Raw genomic sequence first — 16242 nt, forward strand, 5'->3', positions numbered from 1 at the left:
CAAAGAAATCAGCCACCCTAAAGCTGTGTACACACCAAACACGAAACTCCCTATTGCTTAGTACAGTGTTTTTCAACCTTTTCTGAGCCAGGGTACACTTTTTTCATTGAAAAAATCTCAAGGCACACCACCAGTCGATAATGTTAAAAAAATGAAACTATGTAGCCCATATTAACAATATAAAGTCATTCTCGTCAAAGTGTCTTGAATTGGTATCAAATAAACACAAATAAAAATATTTCTACTCACTCAGTGTGAAACCTGGGCTTGTTTGGATGAACACAAAGTTGATATCCTGGCAGGAATTGAAGAAAGACACACACGAAGCTCTTCCTCAACAGCTCTCAGTCTCTCTCTGCTTTTAGTTTTTATAGCAGTCAGGCTTGAAAAGCTCACCTCACACAGATATGTCGTGGAAAATGGGAGCAAAGTCAAAATAGCTTTGTTTGCCAGAATAGGAAACTCCTTGGCAGTAGCCAACCAAAAACTGTCCAAAGGTAGATCTGCAAAGCTTAGCTTTAAACCACGATTTTGTCTCAGTTCAGTTAGGTCCTCCTGCTCCTGTAAAGCCATGTCCTTTCCAACAACTGATGCTGAGCTATAAGGGTCCCTAACCCAGTCAAGGCATTCAGTGAAGGCTGAAGAGAAATAAAATGACATCTTCTCCTCAAAAGTTTTCAAATGTTGAACTATTGTCTCACACAATGCAGCAGTGTTAACATCTTGCCATTTCTTGGTGAGTGGAAACATTTCAAGGTTGCCAGTTTCCACATGTTGTTGCCAGAGGTGCATCTTTGAACGGAATCCATTTATTTTATCTGTACTTGTAAGCAGGTTTTCATTTCGGCCTTGCATTCGTGTGTTCAGTTCATTCAGGTGATGAAAAATATCTGCCAGGTATGCCAGCCTTGCACACCACTCATCACTTGCAAGCAGCTTTGCGTCATCGGACCTCTCATTTGTCAGAAAAACTTTAAGTTCCTCCCGCAGCTCATACACACGGGCCAGCACCTTGCCGCGCGACAACCATCGGACCTCCGTATGAAACAGCAAGACCTTGTGCTCCGCTCCCATTTCCTCACACAAAGATGCAAATATGCGACTTTTCACAGGTCGTGACTTTACAAAGTTTACCATGCGCACAACATCTTCCAACACAGGAACTAGGTCTGCTGGTAAAGTCTTGGCTACGAGGGCCTCCCGGTGTAAAAAACAGTGCGTAACAATCACATCTGGGTTTCTTTCCTTCACTCTGCTGACGAAGCCTTTGGTGCGCCCAACCATAGCTGCCGCTCCATCAGTGCAGACACTCGTGCAGTTTTCCCACTTAAAGAGCATATTGCAGGTTAAAAAAAAGTTGAGATTAACACTTCATGTTGTCAGATAAGGGCTGGAGAATAAGTACATCAATTTTCTGTATGCTCTTCAAAACATAAGTGCTCTAATTTAAAGGAGAAAGTGGCTGTTTTTAGTGTAGCTGTTTAGAACTCGCTTTTTTTTCAACAACGCGTCATATGACGTAACGTAAGGGAGTCGCGTTCTGTCACTCTGCTTTGATCGGCTTTATTCATGCGTGTATGAATGAATGAATGAAGCCTTTATTGCCCCTGGGGGAACTTGTCTTATACTGAGAGCATGAAACACTTTACAAACAAACATTTAGAAGGCAGCACAAAAGAATTAAAGCACAAAAAACAGGCTAAAACATGATTAAAGAGGTGTAATGATACGTGGTAGTGAGTGAGAATAGACAGGATGCCTCCCTGCAATAGTTTGTAATTTGCGCGGCGCACATTCGGGTGCATAGTGTAAGTGGCTTGATTATTCATAGTGTGTTTTGGTGAATTATTCCCACAACCTCAGAAAACGATCGAACAGACACGTTGAATATTTCAGCATCAGACACAAAAGCATTTCCTTATTAATGATTTAAATCTCTGGCTGTTTAACATAAAATATTATATACGCAGACAAGCGTTTAATGATTTGATCTGCTGGAATCCTCTGTTATATTCTCTAGTTTGCGCGTAATAGACACCGGACAGTCTGTATTAATATATGTAGTCATACGATTTATTATAAATCCAACTCTGTTGCAACAGAGCGTGTGTGCGCGCAGTGGGGAAAGACGGAACGCGCGGTTTGGAAACAAACAGAAACACAAGCTCTGTCGGTCCTCTATCCCATTAAAACTTTAAACTTTTTGTAGTAGCCTAATATATGTGCACGCATTAAACTGTGGAGTGTGTGCGCTGTTGTGCATGTTTGTGTGGATTACGTGCGCTGTGAACTCACGTCATACACCATACACTGTATTTTCTATAACAACGTGAGCACTGGGCTGCATGAGGAATAAACAATAAAGACAAAGTGCTGCATTTGCACAGGCCGTGAAATCGGGTTCTATGTCTGTCTGTCTCTCCCTCTCTCGCGCACAGCGCGGCACCGTAATACGTTGTACAGATTTGCCGTTTTTACGAGCAACTCCCATACAATGTAAAGGGGAATGATCGGCACTTGCACCTTCTACAAATTGTTTTTTAATGGATTGAATGTGATTACAAACTTTACATATGCTGATGTGAACACAGCACGAGCCCATATATAGCGAGCTGACACCTGTCACTCAGCAGGACGCCTGCTCAGGGTCTCTACTCACACCACAACTTCACTTCTCTCCTGAGGCCGTTATTCCTCTAATCCTGCCTGTTTCTGCTCTCTATCACATCTAATAGGTTCAGAATAATAAGCCAGTGGACCATTATATGTAAAGGAATACATATTTTCTTCCTCTTTATTGACGGGAGTGACACTCGGATCAATGCTTTTCTATGTTAAACAGACGGGGATTCAGCGGGACTCCCTTATGTTACGTCACAGCCGAATGCGGAAGTAAAGAGCAAAGACGTGCGAAAACGTACTAAAACGTCTCCAGGAGACCCTGTGGGTTATTAATTTCAGAATTTCTTTAAAAACAGTATTGTTAACGTATTTTCCTATGATTAGTTAAGTTTTGTCTTTAACCTGCAATATGCTCTTTAAGTCCTCCTTTTTCAAGATATTCTGATGTGACCCGAAAAATTTCCTCTCCTGTTGTTCTTTCTGGCAATGCCTTGCAAAAGAAGAAGTTTTCTCTGATTGCGTCTCCATCCACAAAACGCACATTGGCCAAGAGTTGAGCATGTCCACTAATATCAGTAGACTCGTCAAGTTGCAACGCAAATTTCTTACTGATACGAATCTTTTCCAAAACCACACTTTCGATGTCTGCAGACATGTTATCAATACGTCTGGATATTGTGTTATCTGAGAGAGGAACTTTGGCTATTTCTTTAGCCGCTTCAGGTCCGAGCATCTCATTTACAATGGCTTTGCAGGCGGGAAGTATTAATGTCTCTGCCACCGTGTGGGACTTTTTTGATTTAGCTACAAGTTCTGCAACATGGTAGCTAGCTTTAAGGGCTCTCTCATTTACCTTTGTGGTTTTTCTCATGAAAGTTGCCTGTTTCTCCGTGTGTTCACGCAGGCGAACAAAATAGTCCACATTCTTGTTTTGAAGCGAAGGGTGTTTCGTTTGGAGATGGCGTTTAAGCTTACTTGGGACCATAGCACTGTTGGATAGCTTTTCACCACACACCAAGCACAGCGGAGTTTGTGCCGTTGCATCCCCGGTGTAAGTAAATCCAAATGAAAGATAGCTTTCGCTGTATTGCCTCGAAACTTTGCTCGAGCTCACAGTCTTTGCTTTCTTTTGACCTCCACTTATACTAGGGCCTTCATCTGGGTCCGAATTTTGTCCAGGGTCCAGTTCGGAGTGAGCATTTTTCTTTTTCAAAAACTTCTCCATCACTGTTACCGTATATACTCGCTAGCCAAAATGTCACTGTCACCGCCACCTGTCTGTCGCATCAATGCATCACTAATTCTCTAGTCTCAGAGTACAATGCAATTTGCTACCTGCTGCCACCTACTGATATGGAAGAGTATTACATGATAACTGCCAGGCACTTGACAGCACAGACACTCGACTTCTTTTTTAGACCAATTAGGTGAAATTTGACCATTTCCCACGGCACACCTGACAATATCTCGCGGCACACCAGTGTGCCGCGGCACACTGGTTGAAAAACACTGGCTTAGTAAGCAATGACATCCAATGTCAAACTGCCAATATTTAGTTATACTTTCTATTCATAGCCTATGCAGAACTCAAAACACGCCTTTTTACTTCCCACATTTGCATTCATCTTTCTTTTTCTATATCACTAAAAAAAATTTAAACCTTTTTGTTATTAGTGTACAGTAGGCAATAAAAGTGAAAAAAATGTTTCACCAGTTTCCACTGTTTCAAATATGTAGGTTGACAAAAGGATGTTGTTATACTAGTTATCTAAAGAGATTGCAAAATACTGGCTAATAAGACAGATGACACTCCATACATGAAAAATGTTGCTTGGTTTAAACTTGTTAAATTTAAGATTTTCGACCTTTCACTGCTTTATAACTGAAATGAGATAACTGATTAAATGTGACTTGGATTTTTTTTAATGGTGTACATTTTCCATTTCAAAATAAAGAAAAAAATACATAAAAAAAGGATATAAATGCATGCATGCATGTGTCTGTCCCTGGATGGAAGTGCTAAATTGATGCAGAGACAGGCGTCCGTCCTCCTCCTTTTCTGCTGCTCTTTGGGAACTCACAGATGAAAAACAGGGTTGCTTCACACTCCACATGACCCCACGTTCCTGTACTGAGCAGCTCCACGCAGCTTGAGTTTGTGCTGGGAGACAATTTTGAATTTAATTCCACCTCTTGGCTCCAAATTTCAAAACCTTGCAGAGGGCTGGTATCTGCATATGCATAAGCACTAGTTCCACCCTGATGTTAAAAAAAGGAATAAATGTTAAAGATATTAAAAGTTGTGTCCTTTGATATTGTCTGTCAGATGGGGAGCACTTACTGTGTCCAAGCTCTGGGCGTGTATTCCTATATAAACTCTTGTCAGTCCGGACTGACTGACCAAGTCTGCCATGAGAAGATTGGTGTTGTTGGTTTTCGGCATTGCCAGGGTGCCACCTCGTAGCTTGCAATTTATTGAAGCCTCTCTGAACTTCTTGGCCTCCTTCACTAGCAGGTAGTATCTCTCTTCTGTTTCTCTCAGGCCCATGATCACTGCATAGGACAGGGGTCAAAAGTGACCGGCAAGGTTATTAATCTTTTTCCATCATATAACTGATGTCAAAAAGGCACAAGATTAAAGCATTTACCAGGGAGCCAGTATTGACCCTTTAGTTAGACAAGCATTGTAAGGGTTAATGCACCTCATCTAAAAGTCAACGGTGTTATGGTGTTATGAACAGAAAATATTTATTTTAATTGTTGACCTATCTACTGACGTCAGACCACTTTTTCAGACCTAAAATCAGATGAGAAGAGTCATCTAAAAAAGTGAAAAGGAAATGTTCATGAAACATTCATCAAATGACATCATAAAAGGCCAATAAGACTCAGAGAAACACACAGACAAAGAAATACTTTGACAATGTACTTACACTTTTTTTTTTTTTACAATAAAACAAAATATAATCCAATGGTTTAATAACAGAGGAGGATGTTTTTTTTCTATCATCTGAAGAACAAATTCATACTGTTTTGTATACTATGCACTAAAATTACTCACCATTCTTCACAAACTTGACAGCATTCCTCAGCTTGCCTATGCTGACATCCAGCTGTCCAACCACCTTTCTGTACCTGCCACAGTCACATGTTGTGCCTGGTGGATTAAGAAAGAGGGATCAGAAATGTGGAATATGATTTCTAAGAAGGATTTAGCTTCCTGAGCTATGACTGTGACCAAACCATACTATATGATAGAATTATAATGACTCTGCCACTGCATAAAGACCTCCTTCACAATAGCCTGGGATTATTTAAATCAATTTGACTCAGTTGACAGATGCAGTATACAATAAACTTAGATATTTAAAAGCTCTGATATCAGAACAGAGGTTTTTTTTTTCATAGTCAGCACTTTTGTCCTTGGGCTATCTTTGCTCAGCCTATTTTTTGGCAAATGATAAATGATCAGATTGATTTAGGTCAGGTTGTACACTCTCATTTAGTTCGGGAACTGTATCTTAAAAATGTCTATGTAATATTAAAAAGGTGAACGTTAACTCTCTAATGTTTGAGTTCAGCTCTGGTGTGGTGGAGAACATGGTCGAAGCTAAGACAAGCATTAATACTCTTTGACAGCTGAGTTGTATTTTGTGCTGCTTGGCTGTATTTCTGCAGGAGCAAGCATAACCAAACACGTCTCGTCATTTTATTGGAACCAGACACAGACACGTTTGTTTTCTTTATTGAAGTAACTGAAATGACAATTGTTTGCTCAACTGTTGTACCATCTCAAATCCACTTAGTAGACTGACTGTTGAAATTTCAGGAAAACAGTGTACCTCTGTTCTGGCTGTGTATTTGTAAATGTACATTTTTGTAACGTCATCATTTAGTACTGAAAGACGCAGAACAAGGGTTACTGTCCAACAGGACTTTAATAAATCAAACCCTTGTCAGTTAGGATTAAACTTACTCACCTGATGTCCCTTTGAAACCACAGGGCCCTTCCAAACCTGTGGCGCCCTTGTCACCTGTAATAAAAATCTGTTATAAAAAATGTCATACAGTTTTGGTGGCAGAGATTTTTGTTCTCTTTAAATAGGTAAAATAGGTATCACAGTTCATTCATCTGAAAATAATTTCACTTGCAGTTTTATGTGTTATGATCATTGTTTTGTCATGTAGTTTTAGTGTATTACCACTAGATGGCTGCATTATACATTTTATATTTTTAATATGGCAACACACAGGTAGAGATTTCTTTAAGTCAATTCAACACATTTCACCAAGATTAGATTTTTCCAAATAGACCTCAATATTTATTTGAATATGGAAAAATTAAATTTTATTCATTGTGTCTAAATGTAATCCTAGATGCTTACAAAGTAAATGAATTGACAGTTGCAACTTTTGGGGAAGTGAGCTGCAGTGCAAACATCACAACAGGCTGTTGTTGTGTGAAGAGCCAGAGAAAGGACTTTTTGTAGCTGAACACTGTGACCAGTCTGACTGTTTGTTATGAGTCGGGTTCAGAATACACAGTTGCAATTCAGAGCATTGACTGAAATGTTAAAACTTTAATGAAGAAGTGAAATGTTCATTTCTGTTGCCAGTTTACGAGCTCCATGGAGTTTTAAGATAAAATGCTATCAGATATGCAGTGCACTTTACTTTGTGCCTAGTCTGTCTTGTACAGCCTCATTGCAGTTGTTTTTTTCATATGATTTCATAAATTCACAGGATGAAAAGAGGTTTTTTTTGTGAGCGTGCTTGTAGCACAAGCAAATTATATGAAACAGTAAGTTAGTAGTTGTTGCTTGTGAGCCTGCTAAAACCAACATTGCAATAAAATTGCATGTTTTTTTCTCCAGGTGTTTTATGAGCTGCTGGCGCTCAGGATCAAGGAGAATCCAAAGCCATGACCTCACTTGGTTGCCTAAGATGGCTGATGCACAGCCACTTTCCTGGAAGTGCATTAAATATAATGAATGCTAAAAACAAAAATGCTGAAAATGGGCAGGGGGAGCATATCTGCTCATAAAAATATAAATACAGCAACTGCATGACATCAACCTGATAATTATGATTCCTCGATCTTTGGATGTTATAACTTTGAATAAAAAGGAAAGTTAAAAATAAATAAATAAAAATTGCAGTTGGTGTATATAGCCTTGGGACTAATTAGGTTTCCTGATTCTTGTAGAAATGTCAACTCTTCTTATTAAAATATTTTCAGTCTGTGGTAATGGAGCTGTTACTAAGGAGGAGCTCAGGAAACCATATTTCTTCTTTCAGGTGATTATAAAGACATTAAGATCCTGTAGAAGCTAAAAGCTACTTTTCAATTTTGTTACTTGTTATTGATGACTTAAAGTGTTTTGTTGCTCAGTGATTAAGTCAAATTGGTAGACTTGAGAGTAATACAGTTTGTTTATTTCTCTTATATTGGAGATTTTCTTTTAGGAAACACAGAAAATTGAAAGGCCATCCTCTGTTGAGCTCATTGTGCAGCGTGTGGGATTGAGCATTGACAATGAAACTGATAAGGCCTATTTTTACACTGTAGTATCAAACTAGCTGCATTTAAAGGTCACGTTTATTTATGTAACACACGTCACATGACAAACATAGACTCAATGTGCTTAAGCGTCATTACAGAAAAAGAGCTGAGATTTCCGAGGGAGAGATAAGCCAGGATCATTGGTTCAAACTTTCAATAGAACTAGAACTAAAATGTTATTAAAGTGATGTTTCTCTGTTATACCTTTGTCTCCAACAGGCCCCATCTTCCCTACATGGCCCACCTCTCCTTTAAGCCCAGTTTCTCCCTGCATTCCTTGGAAAAAAAGGAAAAGAAAGACAGAGGAGTAGAAAGATGAGGACTCCATATCGAGAAATAACAAAATCATCATCTCAGTTTTAAAGTGTACCGTCCAAATCAAACCCAGTGCACGTTAGAAACCAGAGAATCAACTGGCAACATTACCCAGAACCTCAAACTCAATTTGACATCAATGTGGCACATGAAACTGTAAAATCAGGCATGTATTCTGTCATTTTCACAATTATGTCCATCGTGCATGGCTTCCATCATTTATGTTTTGTTCCCAGATTATTTTGTTCTTTTCAAGCCTAATCAATATAATTGCAAGTTCCTGTCTTGTCATTGAGAAGTCATCTCTGCACGCCCTGAGGTGGTTTTCCTACAATCATTGCATAGTTTGGATCACAAATCAATGCTGTTATTGTTATTATCAGGATTATAGTTATGCCAGTGAATAAAGGAGAGGAACAAATTGTGATTTTTTTTCAGGCACTGATTTAGTTTTAGTTCAAAGATCTGTTGTGGAGTGGAGATTGACTTAAGCTTCACAGAGCAGGTTTTGTGTGGATTTCTTTTTTTTGTTTGCGATAATGGTTGTCTGATTGTTGTCATCTAAATATAACTTCTGAAATATTTTCCTTTTCTGTTTTCTTAACACTGTCCCTCCACATTCAACAGTTGTGGTGGTAGAAGATTATTTTGGCAAAAGGTGTTTGGTGGACAGAGAATATCAGAGGAAGTGAGAGAGAGATAAAGTGTGTGTGCATGTGTGTGAGAAAAAGAGAGTATGGGAAAACTACAGAGTAGTCTGAGGCTTTCAACCAGCACATGAATGAGTATTTCCTCAGGAAACTATTTAACTGGAAATTGATGGCGTTTCAAATACTAAGTGACGCACTAGAGAGGCCTATTGCTGTTTGAGGGATTTGCCACACACACACTTACATACACACACATAGTCCCTTCTATTTCCCATTTTCTCATGTGTATTTTTTACTTGATGATTTGTGAGAAGTGCTGGCGAAAGGTGTGGGGTCTTATGGATTGTGTGAGGTCTGCTAGACTCTGTACTGCTCTGGTTTATGGGAAATTTCACCGTTTCAGAACAGTCTGTGTGCAATTTTTGAGTAATTTTCAGCATGAATTCCTGAGAAGATTCTTATCAAAGCTCATATTTTGACAATACTGAACTCTGCACTGATTGTGATCAGCAATAATGAGTGCTTGTGTGATGTGAAGCGACATTTTTCTCTATCTTGTTACTTCTTCTGTGTCTATAAAAGTATGTTGTTTTTGCAGCGCTTAGGCTTGCCAGTTAAACTGTCTTTCCAGGCGTCAAGATAACAGGCCTTCCTATCACTGCAATTGTTCTTTATAATAGCCAACCCCTCCAACTGGTTTAACGTCTGGATTCTCCAGCTGCTGGAGGATAAAAGGGGTGAAGGCCACATCTAACAGCAGAAAGTAAGGCCCTTTCAAAACACCTATTGTAAAAAAACGTTAGTTCTGACTTTAAGAGACAAGGTGTTTTTGAGTCTTAAGTAATTTGAAAATAAAGGTAAACAGTGCTTATCATGGAAACTTGTTTACTCATATAACTGTCATATAATACAGTTTTTTCAGCTTTTAATCTTTCTGGACAGAGAAAAAAAGAGTTTGGTAACAAGAAGTCAGAATTTCCATTTGTGGTATGGTTCATTGCAACAGGTTCAACATTAAATTAAGAAGTGTAAACAACTCTCAACTCTTCTGTGTGTACCACTGAAGTTGAGTGGAAAGCCCAATTAACAAAAATGGAACTCCAAGCCTTAAAAGAGACTGTTTGTTGACGTCAATAAGCCTGGAGCAACAGTTTGTTGCACTCCGGAGAATTCACAGTCATGTATTCCCTTTTAATGTTCCAAAATTAACCAAGTGTTTCCTGTAAAAAGGCTTAAATTAAGACAGGGAATACATGCGTCATCCCCTGAGCTGTTGACATGCTTACAGAGTAATCATAGGAACCTGCGTTCATTCCTACAGTAAGCATACACAGAGAAACCATAATGACTGGGTGCTCTATACTGCCGAAAAATATCTGCAAAGTTGAAAAGTTGAAAAAGGGTCAAATATATATACACTTCCTTTTCTGTACGCTGTTGGAAAGGACTCAAGTTGTTTTGGCATTTGTCTTTCATACAGTGTGATGAGAGAAGAGAGTGTGTGTCCGTGTGAGTGACAACCTCTGTGTGAATAAAACAAACACTTGCGGAAAGCAAGAGGGCAGCCAAGGTCCAGACTGTGCGTTTATGTAAAATAACGTACTGTGGGTTTTTACTGTATGTCTGTCTACATCGGCTGCCCTATATAGTTTACATCTTATGTGCGAATATGGCTTGTGTGTGTGTCTGTTTTTGCGTGTTAAATTGTGTTATTTGGCTGGTTGGTTGGCCTGCTAGTCAGCCCAGTTGGGACTCACATCATGGTAAAGTGGGACACCGCTGCGTTCCTCAGCAGCAATTGACACGTCTGCTTCCTCTACAGAAACACAGCAGTGCAGCTCTTTCTGTCTGTGAAAGTTATGCAGGCCATGTGAAAGCTCAAAGTACAGACTAAGACATGATTAGTTGTGCAGTTTAAAGCAGCACTGTTAATGACATACTTAGGGTGAAATCAGTTTTTGTCAATGGAATTTGTTCACATCCAGGCAAACCATTTGACTTGTAAAATAGCAAAAGAACAAGTATGATTAATAACTTTCAAGTACATACAACATAAAAATATGGCTTATCAAACTGATATGCCTGTTTTTCACCTCTTCACCTATTTTTAAGAACAATATGTCATCTAACACAAAGATATTATTTCAAACCAATCAACTTTTCTGTGCCATTTAAAAAATATATTCATGCAAAGCAACAATTAATCTGAACTCCAAACTTAAAGAGCTCGGGAAAAGGCAGTCAACTGCTAGATATTCTGTATTGTTATTCAGTCCATACACTGTAGCTAAAGAAAAATAGTTAGACTTAGTTAATAGCGAGGCAACTTCCTTTACCCTGCTATAGACTCTTAATATGATGACGTTGATAGGTAATAGATACCTGGAAGTCCTGGTGGTCCATTTTTCCCCATTTTTCCTTGATCTCCCTCCTCTCCAATCTGACCTTGGTCTCCTGGGTGAAAAAAAAAGTCAGCGAAGAGGAGTATTACAGAAAACTTGATTAAAGATACAAAATTATATGTATTGTTACAGCATGTTACCGCAGTTTAATGCACCATTTTGTCCTAAAGTCTGTGTAATTTCACTTTTCATATACCCAGGTAATGCACATTAATCCAATTCAAACTGATCGTATTTTCAGAAGCCCTAGATCTTTTAGGTATTAGTGTCAAAACATAGCTTTCAGAGATGAAAGTACAAATGATGGGTAGGAGAAATATCCCTAGTGAATTCGCTGCTGTAGAGCTCTTGGCAAGAAATCTTGAGAGCCTTCAGAGTGTCTCTGAGAGCTATAATTTCCCCTCCCTTTTATGCCAACAGTACTTCATGTCTTTTTAAGTACTGTTCTTTGAAATGAAGGATCGTAATAAGCCCCCTCATTTAGCCATGGAGGAGTATTAGGAAAAGTGATTCTTTAGAATTTTTTAGACTGGGATGACATTTTGAAGTAACCTAAATCACTGCAGTGTAACATGTGTCTGCCTGCATAACAGTATAAACATTTCTGAACGGAAACCACAAACAATAAAATGATTAACATGGCTTATTAGGAAGATAAAGGAGTGAGGTCAACAGGGGATTTCGTTAGCCCAATACAGTAAACTCCTAATGTGACTTGTGTTTAAAGAAAATTGTGTTTCTGGTGAATGCACCAGTCCCACATTCTTTTGTCTCAGTAAAAACTAAATACTGGAAAATTACTTTAAATGGTGATGTCAAACTACCAGTAAATGCAATAAAATGTTGGGAAAGTTTTAATACATTAGAACAATGGAGTTGTTTTTTTTTTAGGATAAGGGACATTGAAGAATGCACGTCCATCACCCACACAAAGAAAACACAGACAGACTCAGTGGTCAGTTGTATCTGGGATGAGTCTTGTACAAATAATCAGTTCAGTTTAGTGGCAGCTGTCTAAATACACTCTCTCACTTTGGGACTTTCTGACGAGAATAAGAAATTCAGTAGAGCACTTACAAAATGTCCACTCTTTTCCTATTGAGTGTGTAATGTTACTGCTGCTTTTTTTTGCTTGAACCATGCTAGCGCTTCACTTCATTCAATCTATAGTTTAAGAAAAAGTCAGTGCCATGTGAAGTGAATGCCATGTTTGCCAGTATGGAGCTGAGAAAAGGTGCTTAATTTAACTATGTTTTTATTAGTTCTGTCTGTCTGAATCAGTAGGGGAGCGAGCTACTGGATGCCATAAAATGGAAAACACACACAGTGAGGCATTCCCTCCAAAACACTATGGGGTAGCAGACTGTAGGATAATAAACTACAGGACATTACATGCTTGGTACCTTTATCATCAGCTCTGTAAAGCCTGAAGCTTATTAGGGGTGTTTCCTCCAAATGTTCCACTCAGACTTTTCTTATTTGACGCATATGAAGGTCTCAACATTTACATTACGGTGAGGTTTTTGGTTTAACTAATTTACATTATCAGTGAGGTCATAAACTTCATGTCCTTTATCTCCAACAATGTGCGCAAACAATTGTCCAGATTATGATGCAGAAAAGAAACCAAAGATTAGATTAGTAAATATGTGTAGAAAATAAAACATCTACATCTATGCCACGAATAATTTTGACAAAGGCATTTTACAGTCAAGTTTAAACACACACATTCTCAGACAGACTCATTATGGATTCTCGAGCTTGCATTACCTTTAGCTCCTGGTAGAAGAGAATTGGTGCAAACCTCTGTAGAGGCAGAGATGTAGTTGAATGCAGCTGCCAACACAAAAAGTTCAAAATTTCCCATCATCTTCCAAACATCACTGACCACTGAAGGAGATCTTGATTTTTTTTTTTTCAGGATGTAAAGTCCCAATAGACATCTACACACAGTCTTTACTATAAAAGTGAAAATTTGGCGTAGCTCTAATTCGCAAACTTGCTTCAGAGAGAGTGAGAACAAAGCTATGCGAGTGTTTATAGAACAACCACACACACACACACACACACACACACACACACACACGTGTGTGCATGCACACACTTGTTTATAGAATGTTATCAGTTACTTGTTACAATGTCAAACAACACTTGACAGATTAGTGCATTCCTGTTTATCTCGTCCCTTGGTATTTAAAATAGTTATGTACTATTTTTATCTCAATGTTGATAAATTAATGGGAGAAAAGCAGTAAAGAACACATTGATGGTTGATGTATATTAATTACGGAAAACAACACATTATAAAAATCTCAAGATAACTTGTTAGGAATCACATTTGTGATCCATAAAATTCTCTTTTAATATCATGCACTCTCTTTATGTCCATGCAGATTTATTGTAGATTGTAGTTGTATTCATATTAGCGATGCAACAATACAGTCAGCCTATAGGTCAATATTTATGAAAGGCAGCTAATGGTAAAGCCTGATGTAGTCTGTTGCCGTAAACTTGGATACACTCTGTAATTGTTTCCATTTGAGTAGGAGACACGTGTGAAGCGATGTTTGAAGATAGTTATTTTTTTGTTTCTCATTTTCTCTTGGCAGTGTTATCACATAATGTAATATCTCCTCATGGCTCACCATGTACTGTATATAAGTAATATATGCTGTCAGCTTCACCCAACTTTAACTTGCAGGGAGAAGTTTCCTTATCCTGGTGTGTATAGACACAAATGCAGTCAATTTCGAGAGAAATACAATGCATGCAGGTTAATTGTACTCATAACTGATAAACAGCATTCACAAAGTCATATTGAACCATGGATGCAGTACCAAATGGTTCAATATTATATTGGGAATTGTTACACCCCTGTTTTAAATCAACTCAATATTCATGTTGTCTAAGGATAATCACTCAGGGAAGAAACCCCTTGTCCAAATGATGCCCCCATGCCTTACTGATTAGCTACATAAGCTACAATGTGGTCCCCTGCCCAGCAAACATGTATAGTTGGGGCCCATATGGGCTTCACTTGGGCTGGTTGGGCTTTGAGTGGGCATTGGTTTAGAGTGGGCTTCATTGTTGGGCCCCACATGGGCAGTAGGTGGGCGGTAGACCCTGTCACCACACCCATGCGAGGCCCATGTGGGTCAGATATGGGCTGGTGAATGGACCCCATCTCGGCGGCCCAACTGGGTCCCGGTTAATTTTGTCTGGAGGTTCCATGGTGGCCCCATGTGGGCAAGCCCAGAAGGGCTCAAGGTGGGCATTACATAGGCCGTAGCTTAGACCAACATGGGCAACCTAGGTTTCTCCCATCCAGGGCCCAAACTAGCTGGGCCCCATGTGGGCTTATTATGGGTCCCTGATGGTACCCATAAGGTAACCATTATTATTATGGGCAAACAAAGGCTCTTTTTACACACTCATGTGTTAAATGCTATAATAATAATAATAATAATAATAATAATAATAATAATAATAATAACAAAGAGACCAGTATTACAATTAATTTGTTTTATTTTTATTGAACGACAAACAAAGATGAGACCTTGAATTAGTCATTTCCACCTCAAAGTCCTTGTTGAGGTGTTGCCTGTGTTACGATTCACTGAATGTTTGGACCCAGACGCACGACTCAGAGACAGCTTAATAAGTTTTAACAATAATTTTAATAAACACGATGAAGTGACACGAGTGGAATGAATGTGCAAAAGTCCCAGTTCATCCGTGAACGATGCAGCAATGTAAATCCTAGCGACAGTCCCGGTGAAATCCAAAAGCAGTCCTGCTGTGTGTAGGACCGAGTACATGGCCACTAGACCACACTATTGTCTGTCTGCTCCTCCTGTGTCTCCTCCCCTAGTCTAGATTTGCAGCAGGTGTGGTTTCCAGGTGCAGCTCATCGTCAATCAGCGTCCGCATATAAACCGACTATCTCTTCCTCGTGTTTTTTCCTGCATCAGCTCCCTGCAAGACCTCACCTGCTCCTCCGTCTGCGTGTCGTCGTCTGCTGTTCATCTCATCTATGTTCACCGCACACGTTCGGGATTTTGGATTTCACCAGGATTTACATTGTTCACGGACGAACTTGGACTTTTGCACGTTCATTCCACTCGTGTCACTTCATGTGTTTATTAAAATTATTGTTAAAACTGATTAAGCTGTCTCTAAATCATGCGTCTTGGTCCAAACATTCAGTGAATCGTAACACAGGCAACACCTCAACAAGGACTTTGAGGTGGAAATGACTAATTCAAGGTCTCATCTTTGTTTAAAAAATAAAAAAGTAATTAATTGTAATACTGGTCTCTTTGTTATCACTATTATTATTATAGCATTTAACACTAACAATATTGCATGAGTGTGTAAAAAGACCCTTTGTTTACCCATAATAATAATGGTTACTACCCTTATGGTTACCATTAGGGACCCATAATAATCCCACATGGGGCCCAGCTAGTTTGGGCCCCAGATGGGAGAAACCTGGGTTGCCCATGTGGGTCTAAGCTATGGCCTATGTAATGCCTACCTCGAGCCCATCTGGGCTTGCCCACCATGGAACACCTGGAAAAAATTAACTGGGACCCAGCTGGGCCACTAAGATGGGGCCCTTTCACCAGCCCATATCTGACCCACATGGGCCCCGCATGGGTATGTTGACAGTGTGGTTTCCATTTCTTTC

At 39.2% G+C, this 16242-nt stretch overlaps 1 protein-coding gene across 1 annotated transcript; it reads right to left on the reverse strand.

The window, feature by feature from the left end:
- Positions 1–4641: 4641 nt before the first annotated feature.
- Positions 4642–13516, reverse strand: colec10 (collectin sub-family member 10 (C-type lectin); the record flags this gene model as incomplete). Its single annotated transcript, XM_079342775.1, has 7 exons — positions 13323–13516; positions 11533–11604; positions 8390–8461; positions 6603–6656; positions 5684–5779; positions 4964–5175; positions 4642–4881 (listed from the first exon to the last, which is right to left on the reverse strand). The coding sequence occupies exons 1-7, from the start codon at positions 13420–13422 to the stop codon at positions 4642–4644; spliced, it is 846 nt and encodes a 281-aa protein (XP_079198901.1). The 5' UTR covers positions 13423–13516.
- Positions 13517–16242: the final 2726 nt, after the last annotated feature.

The sequence above is a fragment of the Symphodus melops genome, assembly GCF_947650265.1.
Source record: "Symphodus melops genome assembly, chromosome: 5".
Lineage (NCBI taxonomy): Eukaryota > Metazoa > Chordata > Actinopteri > Labriformes > Labridae > Symphodus > Symphodus melops.